The sequence below is a fragment of the Sceloporus occidentalis genome, unplaced genomic scaffold (assembly GCF_023333645.1).
Source record: "Sceloporus occidentalis isolate IW3139 unplaced genomic scaffold, rSceOcc1.0.p SCAF_5, whole genome shotgun sequence".
NCBI classification, from domain to species: Eukaryota; Metazoa; Chordata; class Lepidosauria; order Squamata; family Phrynosomatidae; genus Sceloporus; species Sceloporus occidentalis.
Window position 1 is genome coordinate 87284609 of NW_028316985.1, and position 20305 is coordinate 87304913.

General features: G+C 38.1%; 3 protein-coding genes across 7 annotated transcripts in view; 1 reads left to right on the top strand and 2 right to left on the bottom strand.

The window, feature by feature from the left end:
- Nucleotides 1-6854, top strand: part of LOC149312438 (NADH-cytochrome b5 reductase 3-like) — a 29463-nt gene extending 22609 nt beyond the window's left edge. Inside the window, exons 8-9 of the mRNA XM_089524638.1 lie at nucleotides 2585-2684; nucleotides 4304-6854. Of these exons, the coding sequence (XP_089380764.1) occupies nucleotides 2585-2684; nucleotides 4304-4476 (273 nt within the window). The 3' untranslated portion in view covers nucleotides 4477-6854. The remainder of the gene's footprint in view (nucleotides 1-2584; nucleotides 2685-4303) is intronic.
- A 5124-nt stretch (nucleotides 6855-11978) lies between these two features.
- REP15 (RAB15 effector protein) lies at nucleotides 11979-19150 on the bottom strand. Its single transcript, XM_089524639.1, has 2 exons — nucleotides 16605-19150; nucleotides 11979-13518 (listed from the first exon to the last, which is right to left on the bottom strand). The coding sequence occupies exon 2, from the start codon at nucleotides 13121-13123 to the stop codon at nucleotides 12413-12415; it is 711 nt and encodes a 236-aa protein (XP_089380765.1). The 5' UTR covers nucleotides 13124-13518; nucleotides 16605-19150; the 3' UTR covers nucleotides 11979-12412.
- A 345-nt stretch (nucleotides 19151-19495) lies between these two features.
- Nucleotides 19496-20305, bottom strand: part of PPFIBP1 (PPFIB scaffold protein 1) — a 140732-nt gene continuing 139922 nt past the window's right edge. For all 5 annotated transcript variants that reach the window (XM_089524633.1, XM_089524635.1, XM_089524634.1 and 2 more), the window contains one exon: nucleotides 19496-19593. In XM_089524633.1, coding sequence (XP_089380759.1) covers nucleotides 19507-19593 — 87 coding nt within the window. In that variant the 3' untranslated portion in view covers nucleotides 19496-19506. The remainder of the gene's footprint in view (nucleotides 19594-20305) is intronic.

Sequence of the window (20305 nt, forward strand, 5' to 3'; positions counted from 1 at the left end):
AAATAGAAGTCCTTATTTATGGTGGGGTAGCTGTATTGATTTCCTGAAGACACCAGATGCCAAACCCCAAACAGCTTTTTTGGATCTTGGAAACCAAGAAGGGTTAGGCCTGATTAGTACTTGGAAGTTGGGAGACTGCCAGGCTGTATTCAGAAGAGGACAATGGAATGCTACCTTTGAATACTCCTTGGCTAAGAAAACCCTATGACATTCATTATGTCGCCATAAATTGAGAGGGGACTTGAAGGCACATGCATTACATTAGTAAAGTGAACAAATGGCATTGAGTTGCCAGAGTGAAGAAAAAAAGGATCTTGTTGATCTATAGTGAATGTTACACAAAAATAGATTCCATCAGTTTCTGTGGCCATTTAGTTAAGTGTGCATCAGATTGAAACCTCATTCTTATACTTCAGATTGTTCAAAACAGCTTCTTCCCACTTATGATCCCACACCAGCAGTTTATTGGGACACTCCCACTAGGTTTCATTTGATAGCCAGGATCATTGCAGTCTGTATTTATGTATACTTCACATTGCAATTTGTGTAATACTCTGTTTGCCTGCAATGGAATGTCTTAGCAGCTTAAACATCACCATGCTTTTTAGCTTAATATAAATGGCTTTTTATATACTGAAGAAAGCATGAGATAGCAATAAATTAAATAACAAGTGTGTAATGCTATGGATATTTTGCTAGGAATGAACCACACTGAATTTAGTTGATCCTACTTTCAGGAAAATATGGCATAGGATTTTCTGTCAAGCTTCTACTCATGTTGATCTACTTTCTTCAGCTTCTTTCTTCAAAACTAAAGCAGCTCCTAAAATTGCACTGGTGTAGCTTGAAGTTCTAGCTTAAACTGTGTACATGTGTAGTGAATTTAAACTTCAGCTCATATTGATCCACCTGTCAATTTAAATCTTACAGGCCTGTGTTTCGGTTGTTCTTTTGTATTTCCATTAACACAGTGCTTCCATTAATAGGGTTGCTCCTCTATTATTTAACGTCTGTTGTGACACCTGCCTTAACCTAATCCTATCCTAAAATAGCTTGTAGGAGAGGCAGTTCTAGAAATAGGTTTCTCCCAACAACAGGTGCACATAAATATTCCTTCCTTGTAACTCTCAATATAATCTTTTACTTTAAGGCCAAACCTTTTTGCATAGTGTAATATTGCTTCATTGTATACGTCTTTAGCATGACTACAGATTGAGTCTCCCTCATCCAAAATGCTTGGGGCCAGAAGTTTGGAATACCTGTATTTTTACATATACATTGAGATACCTTGGAGATGCAACCCAAGTCTGAACACAAAATTCATTTATGTTTCATATGCACATTATACAGAATAATTTCATAAGCACACTAAACAGAATAAAGGTAATTTTATACATGAAAGAAAGTTGTGTATATCGAACCATAAAGAAACAAAGCTTGTGTACAGTGAACCATCATAAAGCAAAGGTGTCACTATATCAGCCACTCATGAAAAGTTTTGGGTTTTGGAATATTTTCCATTTTGAAATTTGGGGTAAGGGAGACTCAACCTGTATTAAAAAATTATATGCTTAAATATTGGCAGTGGTTACTTTTGCTCTGTGCAAGAACATGTCTTAAAGTGGATCACAGATTTCTTGCTGACGTAAAATGTAAAATAAAACATTTCAGTATAACAGCAGTGGGGCTGATTTAAATCTTATGTAGCAATTTTGTTTTTTACCCACTAGGATTTTTTTATAGCTACTGTTGAATTTACAGTGGAGTTTTAATGGTTTTCAGTCACAATACACATCTTGTAAAACTAGATAACATGCCAGCCTCATGAGGGCCCTCTTGGCTACTTTATCACATCCCCTTTCTGGTTCTCAGCCAGGATCACATTGCATTCCAGTAACTACCTCCACTATCAATTACTCACCTTGGCTTTAGGCAATACCTTTCCTCTCACCTTTATTTTCACCTTATGGTGACCCTAAGATGAATCTATCATGAGATTTTCTGAGGCTTAAGAGTGTGTGAATTGGCCATAAGTTTTGCCTTTCTATTCTTATTCACACACACACAACCTGCTTGTTCATGGGTATAAATGTCTGTCCCTAGACACTTCAATCCATGCATCTGGTGAGGTAGTCTTAGTGTATGGAAGCTTATGCTTCCAACTCCTTTTAGTCACATAGTCACAAAGATCCTTTGCTAAACATTTTTAATATTAATGTCATCACTAATCAGTGATGTGGCTTTCTGTTAATTGAGCAAGGATTTATTTCTTGTGAGGAGATTACACCCAGCAATATGAACCTTTCCCATTTTTGCCATAGCCTACCCATAATGTGAAAATGCATGGTTTCACAACAATGCTATCTGATTTATTTCGTCGCTGACATAAAACCCTTCAGAGGCAGGTTCTTTTACTAGACCAAAATCTCAGATAACAGTGAGGTGATAACTATCAAATTTGAAGTAGGCAAAATTTATACAGAATTGCTCAGCAGTGCTTTAATCCCTCACCCTTTAAAAATGTCACGCAAGACATAGCAGAAAGCTATAAAATAGAAGCATGATGTTTTCCTTTCTTAAACAGACTGAGGAGGATATCCTGCTGCGTCCAGAACTTGAGGAAGTGCAGACTCAACATTCAGCCCACTTTAAATTGTGGTATACATTGGACAGGGCACCTGAAAGTAAGTCTTTCATTTCATGATTGCTTACAGTGTTTATATGATCTATCTTCTTGGAATGCTTCAAATCTGACCTCTCAAATAACACACTAAAATCTTCTAGATCTGTCTCCTGCATATTAAACAGTGTGTTCAGCATAACAAAATAGTCCTACATGTGGCTGATAATGCCAAGCCATTTACCACTCCCTAGTCTTATAATGGCATATGAAAAAGTGAGCCCAGATTCATAGACTATAAAAACCTGACATCTTGTATCCAATTTGGGATTTTCAATAAATCTTTTGGTTGCAAAAGGCTATAACGGTACCCAACTGGAAATTGCAAGGCACTTATTCATTTCCAGGAAAATGCTGGATAATTGCCATTCTGTTACTTTATATAAGATTTTTCGCTATTAAGATTTACCAAACACCAAAAACAACAACAACAAAACAGTGCCCATATGGCTGTAGAAAGACAAGATTTGTATCATTTTTTTCTGGAATGTTCTTTGTATTTGAACCCTCTTATTGTACATTTCAGAGATCCTATTCCCTCAATAAAAAACCTGATATTTTTTATTATCAGGAACTGACTGATTACTTTTAAAATGTCTAGTGACAAGATATAATCTCAGTCTTATTTTGTACATTTTATTATCAATTTAACTGTCCCATTTTAATTATGTTTTGTTATGGTATTGAATTGTTTTATGGTTGTATGCAAAAGCTTAGTCAGCTAATGTCGAATAAACCTGATGATGGTGATGTCCCTATAGCCACACACAAAGTGATCATCTGCTGAGACTTTGGAAGATCCTGACAGACTTCAGTAGATGCCGTAATGGAGACATAGCTAGATGCTTGTGTGATACCCATTCCACTCTCTGGGGAGAAATGGCCATGAGCAGAGCGGGTTCAGCAGCTATACAATAGGTCCGGCTGATGGTTTTGGCTGGCTCAGAGAGAAGAAGGGAATACCAACCTCTGCCACAATAATAAAAAAAAATAGACATAGGTGTAGGGGTGACGTACCCCTGTGAATGCCATTAATAGGATGCCAGCTTCTAAGTAGGGTTCTAATAAAATTACGTGTTCATAAGTACAGTCGTCCCTTCCCTTACGCGGGGGATACGTTCCGGACCCCAACGCGTAAAGGAAAAAACATGAATGCTCAAGCCCCATTCTAATGAATGGGGGTTGTGCCTGCAGCGGTGTGGTGGCGGCACGCGCACCACGGGAGCACATGCCATTGTTTTCTTCCGGCACGTGCCTCCCTTCTTTCTGGCGCGGCTTCCAGCATATGCTGAAAGTCGCATATAACATGGGTGCACTGTAGTTTTTAAAAAAACTTTTAAAAGCAGCACTTCGTGTTGTTTTTTAATGCTGGCCAGCTGAATTGTCCTCTCTTAACTGTGCTCCTCTCATTCCAATGTTACTGTTACCTCCGAAGACACCAAGGCTTGAGTTGTTCTCTCAGGCTTTGAACTCGATTTGATCTGCTTTTGCTACTCCCCTCCCCATTTTTCTGTCTTATTTTCACTATGCTGATGGTTGAGTATAAATGTGTGTCTTTTCTGCTGTGTGTGGAGGGAGATACCAAAGAGCACTATAACTAACAGAAAACTTTTCAAAATGCAGAGTGGGATTACAGCCAAGGATTTGTGAATCAAGACATGCTCAAGGATCACATGCCACCGCCCCAAGATGACGTTCTCATTCTGATGTGTGGCCCTCCTCCAATGATTCAATATGCTTGCATTCCCAACCTTGATAAACTGGGCTATTCCAAGGAGATGATGTTTGCCTACTAAACTGGATTGGAGACAGGATGAAGTGGGATGTGTATATGAGGGGAAATAATGGAAAGAAGCACTTTGAAATGACAGGGAACAAGATTAAAGACAGAGGAAGTGACAGATGTGCAGAGGTGTAGCACTATATACAAAGGGGCTACCACGCTGAAATTTCTGTAGGCAGGTAATTGTGTTGTATATGGCATTTTTAGCTTTGCTATGCTATTAAACCTGTAATAAAGCCACTGGATTATGTTTAACTCCTTTAAAATGAATAAAAAATTTAGCCAGGATCTTGGCATGAACAGAGTTTCTCAACTATAGATGTGTGTCTGATACCAACTGTCAAGCAGGTATAGGTGGGGAAAATTTTTTCCTCTTGCTGTACTTGCCACAAAGCTTTAAAAGGAGAAAGGTAGGGATCGCTGTATTGAATGCACACTATTCATTAATTAAAATTTCATTATTGCCTTCATTGGAAGACTGACGGTGAAATTGTATGCCTGATGCAAACACTTAAAGAGAAACTTACATATATTGAGAACATAGAACTAAATTATGATCTCATGAAAGTGTCTTCTCCGTTTCTCTCTTGTCATTCCCAAAGGCAAACTTTGTACACAAATGTTCCTTAGTTCTTCTCACCCTTTTTCTTAATTCATGTGATCCGAAAAGAATGTATGACACTGTAGTATGATTTATAGAAATAAACTCCACAGATTATGTTCCTGTGTATTTAATTTGGATATTATTAGTCAGTCCATGAATTCTGATTATATAGAATACAGAGTTGAAAAGTGGCATGTGTTACCTATATTTTCTTTACATGTAGTAATTAGTACTGTTTTCTTGAAAAAATTTCATACTATAAAAAAGAAACACTTCACTGTATTGGGCTTCTGCACTATCTTTTAAACAAGCTTTCGCAGTTACAGTGCTGCTTCCAAAAATGTGAGTGAGAACTAAAGAAAAATCTGCAAAGAAAATCAAGAAAACTTCATTTCAGAGTAGTCCAATGTATTTTCTTTTCAATGTTTTGGAGAGGGGTTAGTTGCTAACTTCTGGGCATCCATGTGTTTTAAAAGTGAATTTTAGTACCTGTACTCCCAAACTGATAGAAGTTGCAGTTATTTCCAGGTGTCTTCATTTTTGTTGTTGGTTCTTAATTTAGAGGAAGGGGAGTATCTCCTGGTAATTTTTTCCTACACCAGTGAAAATGAAATTAATTGGGAGCTATGCATTTTAAAAGTGCCCTTGAATATATCCCATTCATTTCAGAAGGGATTGTGCAGGAGGACTGTGTTTAGTCACAGTGTCATGCCACAAAGAATGCTGATGTGGAAACGTAGTCTAGATGTGATTCTTCCTTATGGAATAGAATCAGCTGGATTACTTCAAGAAAGAGAAAATGTAACACTTCAAATCTAAGTTACATAAGCAGAGGGGAGAACACATTTCAGATTTTCTAATAAAAACCTATACCACTGAGTAAACAGTGCAGAAGAACAAGTTTGTGCCTTGGAAGACTTACTGGCCATGTTACAAATTATGCTAAACCTTAATTTAACTGTAAGCTTAATTTTACAAATTCATGATCTGTTTTCCTCCTGTCCTTTTTCTCAACACCTTCTAAATAAGCCAGGGACAAACCATGGTTTTGGCTTTGAATGTAACAAGCAGCCATTTAAAAAGCCACCTTCCACATGCCAGCAACAACTCACGACTTCTAATTGTGGTTGGTTTGCGAGCAGGGTTCATACACACAAAAAAACCAGAATTTAACATGCCAAAAGTTAACGCATCTGTATATATGAACCCTGCTAAGAAATGTGAGGGCAGAAATCTGATTTTTATCCTTGGCATTCTAGATGCACCTTGAATCTTTGTTTTCTCCTGTGAAAGGAATAGGCTGCTGTAACCTGACAGCTGGATGCAAGTTTTCTCAAGGCCAAGTGTGCAACTTGCCATTTTAAAAAGTCAATGACAGGGGCAGGGGAACGAACTGGTTTGGAAGAATACCAAAGAGATCTAGATGGATGCCCTTTATCTGCATTTATGCTTCACAGAGTTGCAAATGGCACCCTATGTTGTTTGGCTCTGAGTGTTTTAACAAAACCAAAAGGGGGAGGAACTTTGGAATGGTTTTGCACTAATGTGCATAAATTCCTTCATTAAAATTTTGCAGCTAAAAATAAATAAGCAAAGTAATTAACTTACCTTTTTGCTTCATGTTTGTATCACTCTGGGCAGAGAAGCCTCAACTTTATTACATGTACTCTTGATGTTGCACAACTATCTCAGTTCACACAAATGGTTTTGTATTATCCTGCCTAGTCAGCTCCCCTCACCCCAAATGTTTGTGGTAGAAATAAATAAAAAAAACTTTGCTTACCACATTTCATGGCTTTTCTCTTGTCTTTTAAGGGCTTTTTTATTTCAGAACTTTAAAAAACCATTGTTCAAAGTGGCTCGCAAAGGAGAAAGCTGAATCATAGAGTTGGAAGAGACCGCAAGGGCCATCCAGTCCAATTCCCAGCCATGCAGGAACTCTCAATCAAAGCATCCCCGACAGATGGCCATCCAGCCTCTGTTTAAAGACCTCCAGGGAGGGAGACTCCACTACACTCCGAGGGAGTTTGTTCCACTGTCGAACACCCCTTACTGTCAGGAAGTTCCTCCTAATGTTGAGGTGGAATCTCTTTTCCTGGAGCTTGCTTCCATTGCTCTGGGTCCTAGGTGTCTGGAGCAGCAGAAAACAAGTTAGCTCCCTCCTCAATATGACATCTCTTCAAGTATTTAAACAGGGCTATGAACAATTGCTACTCCATGCTAGACAGATTAAGGACCATCAAAATTCCTCCTGCTTACATTTTTTGAAATGGTCTAAGTATTTCAGGAAATCCTTTTGTCTAGGAATGAGTTTGTATTCCCATGGGCTGGCTGGTTCCGTGTTAAGGTACAATTCACAAAGCAAGCATCTTACTGTAGAATCCAGGTTCCTCCGTGCATCAGATTGCCTACTGTATGAGTACAGCTGGAAGATAAGCAGGGCCAGCCCAAGTTAGAACCTGAATGTAAGATTACCAGCAAATACCAGGTGCCATTGTCTATATTTGGGGGGATGAAACTGACAAAGCCACCTCTGAGCAGTCCATGCCTAAGAAAACCCTATGAAATTCATGAGGTTGCCATAAGATGGCAGGTGAGTGGAAGGAACATGCACCTTTCAGTCATATTTTACACACATTTCCCAATAAAGTAACACCCAATGAGTGTACATGATTGCCCTCGTAGATCAGCAAACATTGGCCTAAATCTAACTGATAGTCCCAACTAAAGTAGACCCATTGATTCAGCTGCTTTGGGAGTCACAGTTGGATATAGGCCATTACTTGCTTGCTGTGACAACTGAGAATTGTCTGACTGCCAATAATTCCTACACCTCCCCTTATCTGTTTTGCAGCTGTCAGAAGAGGAAATGATTTGAGGGCGTGAGTCAGGCTAGCAAATATAGCTCTTTTGCTGTTAGCTTTTATATTTTTAGACAAACAGATTTTGAATGACAGCTGTTAAGCTATGCTGCACCTTGACCGCCTAAGCATAAGACTATTGACTTACACAGCGATTAAGCAAAACGTTTTGGCTTAACAATAGAGGGAAAAGGGGTATAGAGCCAAGACACTGCCTGCCTGCAGCAGTATGTTTCTATTCATACCATGATCTCCTGGCGTCTGCTACTTTTGAAGACAGCAATGCCGAAGCCTCTCCACAAAAAATCAAAAGAATCTGAGTCAAAGCTGCTTCTTCATTTTCCCAGCAGGAATACTTTGTATATAGTCTTGGCAGCAAGGCGAGGAAGCTAAGAGGGCAATTAGCAGTGGCTTTTAAGTTTATATTTGATGGTTTCCCATTCATGAAATGTTACCATCACTTTTTATAGCAGAGTGACTTCTTATTGAGAAAAACAGACACTTAGAATTTAAAAAAAAACATTTGCCATTTGAAAGCAATTACAAATCACATGATATTATATAAAAATCAGGGACAGCAGACTTTCCCAAAGACCTCCCTATGTGACCCATAACCAGTTTTCGGCCAATTCAAGTCATAACCTTCCAGCTTGGAACGGATCGTCAGCAATTGCATCTGACCTAGCACTCAGCTTAGGTGCAAAACAATGTAAATCTAGTTCACCAATCTGTCTCAACACTAGCCAATATCTGTAGGAAAAGGTAAGAGTGTACAACCAACAAGATCTTTGGTCCTCAGAGGCAATGGCCCTACTATGTGAGCCTTAACATTCAGCCAGGATATGCTCTGCTTCGCCTGCTCCTACACTTGGGATGGGCTATGGGGACAACAGTTGGGCAGCATTGTACTGCTTTGATCATCCAGCACAGAACATTTGATTTCTACTCAAAAGCTCAGATAAGAATGGAAGTTGTTCTAGAGGCGCTTACTAGATTTTGGAAGATTCCCCCATGCACTGCTGCTTTGACCCTTTCTGCACTATAGGGGTGGGTGGGTTGGAGACCCTGTCCGTGAGATGGAGAAATCCACTGATTAAATGTACGTATCTAAACCAAGACATATTTGTGAATCACACTTTTTTTAATGCAAATGTTACATCATAATCTTAACTGCTTAATTTCTTTTCAATTATTTGTATAACGCCCTATTACATTTTTATTCTAGGCAGGCAAGAATTTAGAAGTAGAATCTAGAGCAGGTTATACTTGGCATCCTTGCAAAGAAATGCGTGTTCAGTTTTTCCAGGAAGAATAGTCCCATATAAATATGCAGCATTCAGAAAATGGGCTTTTGGACCAATTTCAGTAGAATATTTTCTGTGGTATTTACACCAGTCCCTTTGGGATCAAACAGTTGTCCCATGCAGGGACTTTGATATCAGAGTACAAATTTCCTGTTGCAGCTTTCTAGCCAAAAATAAATCAGTTTTTATTTGTACAAAAGTCCTACATCTTTGAGTCATTCCAACTGCTAATAACCATACATTCCCAAGTTCATTTAAAAATAATGTTTGGTTCATGAGAATCAAAACAAAAATTAGAAATCACTTATTTAAAGTGGAAGAATAAAATGAGACAAAGTCCCACATATTGTACAATGGTCAAAAATGTGTTTTTTTTTTCTTTAAAAGCCTGATGTGTTTTGGCCTTATCTATTGGCCTTCTTCAAGGGCTATTCAATTCTCAGAAATCTCTGGAGTTACACTCTGCGCTCTCTATAGAACTGGACCTTTGAGTATTAGAAGGAAAGAATCAACCATGACAAAGGTAAGGGAAGAATTAGACTAGAAACTATTTTATCAGTGCTCAACATTGACAATGCAGGATACTGCTGACGGGAGTTATTATTTAACAGCTCCCCTGCTTAAGGTGCAGAAAGAGCATTATATATACAGTCGGCCCTCCACTTTCATGGGGGATCCGTTCCGGACCCCCCCAAACACAAACACAGACTCACAGATATTCAAGCCCCATAGGCTTGAATGGGGCACATGCTCATGAGAGCACACAGGGCCTGTGCCACGGGGGCACACCCCATTGAAAATAATGGAGGCCGCCCCAGTAAATATTCAAGACCACAGATCTCAAGTCCATGAGAAAGAAGGGCTGACTGTATACCCTCCAACAAATAAGTGGAAAATACCAGCTTTTCTGACAAAGGAAACATTTTTGCCTCTTGGACAAGCATATAACCATATCAAAAAACGTTTATTCTATGAACAATGCTGATAATTTGGAACAAGTACAAACCCAGAGTATGCTCTAAAACTCCATAGTGGATTTCTATTCCAGAAGCCTTTTATAGGACTGATAAAGGAACAGAGGAATGGTTGACATATTATGATCTTTTACAGTTGGAGACTGGTGAATTCAGATTTAAGACACAGGATGAGTTAACCAAACAGGTTCAATAGTACCGAGCATAGACAATTATAGGAAAGATTTAATTTAGATAAAAAGCTACATGGTATGGAATTAGGAAAACAATTAATTTGAAATTAATCTATGCACATATGATGAGCATCTGATTGGAAAAAATATGTTAAATTGTTATTTCAAATTGAACTTGCAGAAGAACAGATTATATGATTAAATGGGTTCAAAAATTTGGCTATAATATTGATCTGGAGAAATGGGAAAATGTGGAAGATACTGTAGAATTTAATGGCATATGATTTGAAATATTGTTTTAAAAAAACATGATGTGTAGGTCATACCAGACTCCAGTGAAAAACATCTAAAATGTTTAAGAGGACTAAGAGGCTATGTTGGATGTATGAAAAGCAGACTGGATCATTTTACCACATGTGGTGGCTGTGTGATAAAGCCAGGAAATGAAGCACTTAATGCAAGACATGTTTAGAATTGAAATATATCTGAAACCAGAATTGTTCTTACAGTCAGCCCTTGGTATCCATGGGGGATCCATTCTGTACCAAAATCTGTGGATGCTCAAGTTCTGTTGTCCCCAATGACAACACATGCACATGACTGCACTGCCATTCAGGACAACGGGGTTTTAATGGTAGTGCATGCACATGGCTGCACTACCATTAGGGACAGCCCCCATTGTCCCCAGTGATGTGCATGCATCTGTATGACCATTTGGGGCAATGTCACTTCAATAGTGGCATGTGCATGTGGCCACATCGCCATTAGGGGCAGCCCCCATTGTACCCAATAGTATATACACGGCCGCGCTGCCATTATGGACAAGACTAAATCCTAATTGTGGCATGGCACTGTGCATGCACCGCTATTGGGGGCAACATGAGCTGTCCCTAATGGCAGTGTGGCCACATATAGGCACTGCCATTGGAGACAACACGGGCTTGCCAGCCACAGATGCTTGAATTCATGGATGGTAATTCTGCAGATTCTGAGGGCCAACTGTTATTAGGAATGCCAGGCAATCAATCAGAGATCTAAATTATAAGGTGGTACATTACATGATCGTAGCAGCAGGGCTGCTTTATGCTAGTAAGTGGAAGAGTATGGAAATGCCAACAAAAGAGGACTTGGTAATGAAAGTTCCTGAGATGGCAGAAATGAATAAATGGATGAATACGTTATTCAAAGCAGATGAATAAATTTGATAATATCCTAAAGTTTGGATATTTTATAAAGAGAGAAGTGAAGACGTGAATGTTGATTGTGATTTTTTTTACTTCTTAGGCAGGAACGTGCTTATTTAAGTAGTAATATTGCAGGAGAATATGACTGATACTCATGTCTTTAGGAGTGCTGGAAGTTTATAGTTTGTATTTGTTGGGCAGAGACTAGGGGTTGTGTTGGTTTGTGTGTGTAATGTAATGTGTAATGTGTATGCAATAGCATAATACAGAGATTTTAAAAAAGAAACTTTAAAATCCACAACTATTAGATGCAGAGCAAAAACTGAGGAGGGAAACCCTTAAATCCCAGTGTTTTTAGAGAAATCTGCTAAGTTCTCTCAGTATGCCAATCCTGAAAGAAGATATAACAGTCCCTTTACATCTGGAGTGTCCATTAAATGACTACATATTTTACAGCTCATTATAAACCCTATGGCACATTTCATTCATAAGTGATTGCATAATACATGATGTACAACTTACAGTTCAAGAGTCCTTGCTTTACTTCCAAAGTGGAGTGAGCTCAGTATTCAATATTGGCAGTCTGATGAGCAGATACTCAAAAACAGAATTCCCTTAAAACTATTTTTAGTGGAACTTTACTACCTGGAAAAACTGTCTGGTTGAATGTCTGAGTGGAGACACATAGCATTGGATTCCTTCACAATGAACCATACTGGCAAAACAACAACAACAACAAAAAAAGATCTTGGGCGGATTTTTATAAGTAGGGAACAGAGAAAAGTTGCTAGAGCACCAAGGCTTGTGAGCAATATACTAACAACCACTGAGATTGGGATCTTCAGAAGGCTAGAGGAAATTAATGTAAACTTTACCTACTTCCTTCAACCCATTTTTCTTAGCGAGGCAATGTTCCAACAACTCTCTAGTAGGGAGGAAACTATCAGTGGTCAAAACAAATTCTCTTAGCATGTCCTCCCCAGACAAAAGGCTTTTCCGTTTCTCCTTTTTGATGCTCTCTAGAAGAACTCCTCGGATGTCTTTGGGCTTTCCAGGAACTCCAAATATGATGAACAAGCCAAGGCAGTCACGGCCCACCAGTGTGCAGAATTCTTCCAGTTTTTCAAACTGGGTCTTATTTCGGAAAAGCTCATCAGCTAACATGGCCTCTCTGTCACGGCCAATGACTTCGACGCAGCCGTTGGGAAGATCAGCCATCTGCAGAGACTGCACAGCAATCTGTAGCCTGACCTGCTTGTCGGCTCCTGACAGAGTCCAAACCCAGTTGACTCCAAAAAGCAAGGACTGCTGCTTGGTCATCTTGCTGGTTGTGATACGTTCTTCTACTCCTTTCTCAACACAGAAACTAATGAAATTCACCAGAAAAATCTCATTTAGGGTATCAGTAGATGGGTGGAATTTGCTTTGTGGGTCTTCAAATCCAAGATATTCTTTCAGCTTCTGTGATGCATAAACCACTCCTTGGCTAAAAACATCACATATAACTAGGATGTCAGCCTTGTTCTCTTGGTTTGTTTCCTGTGAGACCTTTTGGCCCATCTTCTTTTCAGTGCTTGGGTTTGCATGCAAAATTTCTTCAGCTCAAAGTCTTTTAATCAGCTTAAAAGCATGCAATGCTTTTATTTCCCCACAGCATTAGAGAAAGAGGGGAGGAAAACTCTTGCCAGAAGCAAAGCCACACTATGCAAAATGGTCACAGGCAGCTTCCTGATTGTAGGCAAGGGAGCTCTGGGTGTGCCCTGTTCCAGCATAGAAACTAGTTCAACTGGCTTGGTCATGCTCATTTTTAAAGTATCAAGACTTCTTTTGTGTTCACGCACTTTAAACTCCCTTTACTGTTAACACTGGCATTGGCAAACTTACTGTGTTTTTCTTCGAAGTTATAGCGGGGGGTGGTGATGGTGAAAGGAATAGGTTCTGAAAGCAGCAATTACCTGTTGAGACAACATAATATAAATTTCATGAGGAATCTTTGCCTGACAGGCATATGCTTTGTCCAAACCAGAAAGTTTAAAGTCACCAAGAGTTTTTTTAAAATAATTTTTATTAATACTACACAAAACATACACATATGTACTTACATACATATATAAATAGAGGGACAAACAAGTACTTACGTAAACATAAAAACAACTGAACAGAAATTTTTACTTTATTCTATCCTACTTCTTCCAGATCAACTAGAGTCACCTTGTCTGTAAAGGATCCTGGATTTTCTCACACAATCTACATATTCCTTATTTTAGTCTCTATACATTAGGAGCCCTGGTGGCGCAGTGGTTAAATGCCTGTACTGCAGCCATTCACTCGAAACCACAAGGTTGCGAGTTCAAGACCCGCAAAAGGGCCCAAGCTCGACTCAGGCTTGCATCCTTCCGAGGTCGCTAAAATGAGTACCCAGACTGTTGGGGGCAAATGAGCTTACTTGCTAATTAGCTTACTTGCTGTTCACCGCTATGATCTTTGGAATAGCGGTATATAAATAAAACAAATTATATTATTAATTATTATTAATTAATTATTAATTATTATTAATTATTATGAACATTTATATTTAATATTAACAATTCCTGAGTATATTATTTCATATTTCATGTTTTCCCTTGTTCATCTTCTTGCAAGGAGAGAGAAATAAGAAAAAATAAATGGATAGATAGACAAGACAGACAGACAGACAATTTATCTATACAGATATAAGAGGAGGAAGGCATGGGAGAAGAAAACACAAAGAGTAAAGCACTACTTTTAAAAAAACTAAGTAATAATCAAATAATCAGATATATATCTCAAGTATACATCATTTCTCTATTTAAACAAGGTTCACCTCTCTTATTTCCATATAATTTAAAACAGCTCTAATCATCTTCTGTATTTTTCCTAGATGTTTCTCTCATAAACGCTGTTAGAATGTCCAAATCCAAAGCTTCTGTCAGTTTATTTATCCATTCCTCTTCAGACAGAGTTTGTTTCTTTTTCCAATACTTTGCAAATTAGATCCTTGTGGTGGTCACCATATATAATATGAGACAGCTTTTTTCCATCTTATTGTTTATCTTACATGTCATTTTTAGCAGAAAGATTAAGGATCAAATGGTATATTAATTTGTTATATTTCTATCATTAATCTGTGTATTTTCCTTCAATACTTTTCGGCTTCTGGGCACTTCTACCATTTATGGAAACCCTTCTGGTTTGTGGCATTTCCAACAATCAATGTTGCCTATTTTATATATTGCATTCAGTTTAGGAGACATATACCACTGATGCATCGTTTTAATGTTTTCCTTGTAGCCTTGACACAATGTAAAATTATTGGTGATTTTCCATGTTTTTTCCCAACTTTCCAAATCTATAGGTTTCCTGATACTTGCGCTCATTTTATCATAGCATGTTTAATACTTTCATTTTCCACATCTCTCTTTTTAAGAGTCTTATAAAATTTTGCCATATGTGCTCTTCCTTTATCAAAGAATGTCAAATTTATCTCATTTTTTTTCTATTTTAAATTCTGGCGAAACTTTTAAGGAGTATCTTCATGATGGAAATCCTGTGCACATTTATTTTAGATGTAAGCCCTAGAAATCCAGCAGCACTTAATGTACAAATAAACATGCCTAGGAAGAGTCTGCACAAGTATTCTTTTTGGAAGAACTTCAGCAAGAGAGTGAGAAACATTATCTTAGAAGAGCTTGTCAGGCATATGCTGAATTCAATTGACTTTTGGTATTAGTCACTTTTTTTTTAGTCAAAATTTTGATGACGACTCCCTTTGTTGTTGTGACCTTTAAATGATTTCCAACTTTGGCAAGATTTGTTCAAAGGTTTTCCATTGTCTTCCTCAGAGGCCAAGAGTATGTGACTTGCCCAGATCCACCCAGTGGGTTTCATGGCCAAGCAGGGAATTGAACCCCTGGTCTTCACAGTTGTAGTCCAATGATGACTCTACCTATCCTAATACTAATTAGAAAGTAACTACTATTCATAATATCATCCATAACATTGTCCATGTAAGGTTGACTATAGGAGCCAAAAGGAAATGTATCACTCTATTTCCAGTGCTCTATGACAATTTTAACTATGCTTATAATTCTACACATTTATAGCTACACAGCACTGGAATGGGAAGGGAAATAAGGCCCTCTCTGCTCTTCAGCTGACCAGTAAGGAGTAGCTAAAGAGTAGAGACTGGGCCTAATTTTAATCTCAATCATGGCACAATAGGCAAGGAGGTTTAAAATCCTTGTCCATTGCACCATGACTGGGATGAACATTATATTGAAAGAGAACCTGAATGGAGAACCACACGGACCACACTGGGCCTGAAGATGTGCACTTACCTCATAAAGCAAAACCATCAGAGGGTACATGTTCTCAGCCATTCCACTGTCACAAAGTAGAAACTCAGATGAAAAAGATTGAGAGTGCCTCTATACTGTAGAAATAAGGCAGTTTGACACCACTGTGTTATAGTGACATCCTGTGGAATCCTGGGACTTGTAATTTTGCAAGATCTTTATCCTTCTCTGCTTACATTTCACATCTTAATTAAATTGTAAGCCTGAGGGCAAGAACTATCAAATTCACAATTTGTAAGCTATCTTAGGACACCTTTTTGCTGAAGATCAAGGTATAAATCCTCTAAATAAATAAATAAGCAAATAAACAAACAAACCATATAAAACATTAATTTAGAAATGCAGATTAAAAATAGGACATCACTAAAACAAAATCCATTCTATAAACAAGTCAGCTCTCAAACTCTAGCTGGAACAGAAAAATCTTTGCTTGATGGTGAAAGGACAGCAAAGAGTGAGCCAACCAAAGCACCCTAGGAAGAAAGTGCCAGAACTAGGAGCAGCCCTGGAGAAAGCCCTTTCCCACATTCCCACCAAATGGGCCTGTGAAGGTGATGGGACAAAGACAAGTGCCTCCCCAGATCTCAAAAGTGTTTGATTAGTCTCATATGGAAAGATTCAGGTACATAAATCAAAGCTATATAGCTACTGATCATATCCAGTACCTTGAATTGTGCCCACAATCAGACCAGCAGCCAGTGAAGCTGTTGTAACAACGGAGTCATTTGGTTCCTGTAATGATTAACAAACCAAAATAGTTGAACAGCCAAAACCTAATCCAAAACTGGATTGTTATCATTATGGTAAAAAGAATCTATTGAAAACTTTCTTTCCCCCTTTTTTTAAACAACAAAGAAATAAATACCTAGAGGCATTTTATTTCTCTTAATAGATATTTATTTTAACAGGGCAATACATATACACTTGCATTGACCCCTTTGTACACATGCAACCCGGTAAAATACCGTAATGATATTTCATGTGTGCACATTTACACTGACCACTTGGCTTAATGATGAGTGTTTTATATTACTCTTCTTTCCCCAAATCCCACAGAAATAAACCAACTAGCAAAATGACAACCAAAGTTAAACCAATTTCAATTTACACTATGATTTTTTTTAAAATGAGAAGTCTGATGTTTGTTGTCCATACATGCAAAATTTCAACAATATAAAATAAAACTTTCCCATCATTATTTGATGACTGGTAGTTCCATGCGCACTGGCAATCATCCTTGATCCTCTATGCATATTTCAGTATGTGATCAGTTCTTGCCAGAGCAGCAAAACCAATTTCTATGTGTCAGACACCATGTCTTGTTACCATCATGCCAGTGTGAGTCATATCTACATAACAGATTCCTTGAAATGAATGGAACTTGTTAGTCACAACTAACTTCAGTCTAATCAGTTTCAACAGATTTACTCAATACTGGATTAACACCAGATTTAGCTTCCTATATATGTCAGTTTATCTTTATTTATTTTTTCCCCAAATTGATCTTATGGGGCTGCTGGTAAATGCTCTGGGTTTTTTTTCTTTTTCTATATAGGCACAGGAGGTGAGCTCCTTAATTCATAAATACATTTTTCACAGTTAATGATAAAGTAATAATTGTACAATGAATGCTATCTGCATTCACTGCTCAGGCACCAAATGAAATGTAGTAATCGAGAACAAGTTTATAGAATCCGTGTTACTCTGGACTGAGAGTCCACGTTGAGTACGTTGGATAGGATCCAACAGGATCCTTCTGATGACAGAACTACTTCCATCTGCAAACTGAGGTCAGGAAACCTCCCTGAGCAGATTTTCAGGTAGCACTGAGGGCCTGTTGCAGGGGAATGAGGGTCCCACTATGCAAGCAGTCACCCACTAACAGAATGTTGGAATTAGGCCATTATAATGACAACTGTAAATAAATGCATGTGAAGCAGCAGCATTTTTTCAATGAAATCACTCAAATTCCATTTCTGGCTACAGGTGGAAGATCACAAGTTTTACTGACTCGCCTCTCATTAAGAATGATACTTCATTGCAAGCAGAAAGCCAGCAAAAAAAGCAGGACTTGATGCCCTTCTTACATGGACAGAAAGATTTTTTTGCAGAGGACATGTATATTCCCCCAGCTGAAGTCTGAAAAGGGACTGTAAGGGAACCCCATGCCACAAGATTTAGCTGGATGGGTTGTTTGGCCTGACGTTGGCAGCCACCACTAGTAATACCTGAGGACATGCCAAAAACTCAGCTTCACGCTCCAGCTTGGATTACTATTTGGATCCAACACTTCTGGAGCAAGAAATTGGCACCTGCAGTATGAGCAATACCTTTCAAACAGTATTTCCACATGGTTGCAATATCATCTTTTAATATAAGCAATAAATTAGCTTTCAGTATCTAAGAGTGGCACAGAATGAAAAGAGGGACCAGTCAAATATATTCTGTTGAAAGCTTGGCCAACCTTTTTAATTCAAGTGTAAAAAAAAAAAAAAAAAGGCAATACATGTTGTACTTTATAAAAATGAAGTATAATTATGAGTCTCTATGTTATGCTATAATCAGCTGTACTTCAAAGGCAAGACTTAATACTGTAAAATAATGTGGCTTGGCTAATGTTCCTTTCCACAGAATTTTTCCCCATAGAAATTTAAAGAAATCTACTGTAGGATGAGAACGAAGAAAAGGACTGCACCAAAGTGGCAGGTTGATTCTCAGTTTAAAAATTTGAAATTTTCAACATCATGCTTGCCATGGAATATATATATGAATGGATCCTGTTTTAAAACTGGAAAAGGGACAGTTCAGAGATGTTATAAAGTTGCAAAAGAGTACCACAGTCTTCATTCCTAATATAAGAATGCAGGCATCATGTAAGGAGGGGGAAAGTACACATTATCAGTCTGACATCTCCAGTAACCAGCTGGTTTTCAAACTGGAATACTCTTTAAAAAAAATCATCACCGTACATCACAATATAAAACTTTTGATTTGCATGTACTCAATACATTTTCTTTTCTTTTTTAATAAAACTTGTATAAAAAAATAAGACAAACAGGTTTTTGATTTCAGGGACGGGGTGACTTGTTATTTACTTTTCATCTGTTATTCAGATAGGAAATCAGGAATTCCAAGGATATTTTGTTGTTGTTGTGGCTGAAGTATCTAAAATGAATACTGATTTCAGATCTATAGCTGGTTTTATTTTCTTTTTCTATTACATGAAGAAGAAGAAAAAGAGAGAATATTTTGGAGATAAATATCGTGGCACATTATGTGCAGGAACATTATGGCAGTACAGTCATATCAATGTGATGCTCTAAAATATATACAAGTTTCTACATTAGAGAGAAAAAACATATGTTTTCCCCACTTGGGTATCTGGAGTGTCCCCCCCTCCCTATTTATGGCAAGTTTTGTATAGGCACCTCTTGTCTTCAAATTCCCCTGAAAATTATCAGCCTGAAGCAAAAGTAATCCTAAATTACATGATGCACTGTATCCATCACATATAACAGTGGCACTCCAAGATGTATCACAAAACAAATGGGTTCACCGTTGACACTGTCACACATTCGAATCTTCATCTGTCATACTGGTGCTCGGTGACCGTGCAGCAAAGTCTTTGAACATTTCATCTTCCTTTAACATGTGCTGAAAACAGAAAAGGGAAGAATTGGAATGCCTGCTGAAGCCCAAGAACAAAGGAAATGGAGGAAATGCAATCTTAATGGAAGTAAGATGCTTCCATATTTCCGAAATGGCAAGGAGGGAGAGCCTGGGCATGTACTGTAACTCAGTGGTGTAAATCCTGTTTTAATGCAAATGGTCCCAAACAACTGCAAAGCAAAGATCCCAGGAAGAAGGTATATTACAAATCAGAGACTATACCAAGGCTATAGGATTAAAGCCTTGGTTTATTTATTCTACTGAGGCATGAGGAGGGGCTATAATTCTGTGATGCTTTGCAACCAGAATGTCCTAGGCTCAAATGTCCCTGTCCCAAGTAATCCCAGTTAAAGGCGTTTAATGAGGATAGCAAAGATCTATAACTGAGGTGTTGGGAAAGTTACTGCTAATCAGAGTAGTTAGTTACACGGTCCACAGATCTGACTATGAATGAGGCAGCTGAGGACTGTGCTAGAGAGCTTTTGGGAACTTTATTGAGGAAAGCTATTGTTCTTACACTATCTTAGATTAAGAGACAGTATTGCTTGTCCTTATGGCCACTGCATCCAAAGACATGCAAAAGGAGAATTTTGGCAACAGGGCAAGGACAAGTTAAATAAAACAGTTGCACTGGGTATATACTTTCTGCAATACTATTTTCCAAATTTAAAAAAATGCATTTAAAATCATACTAACA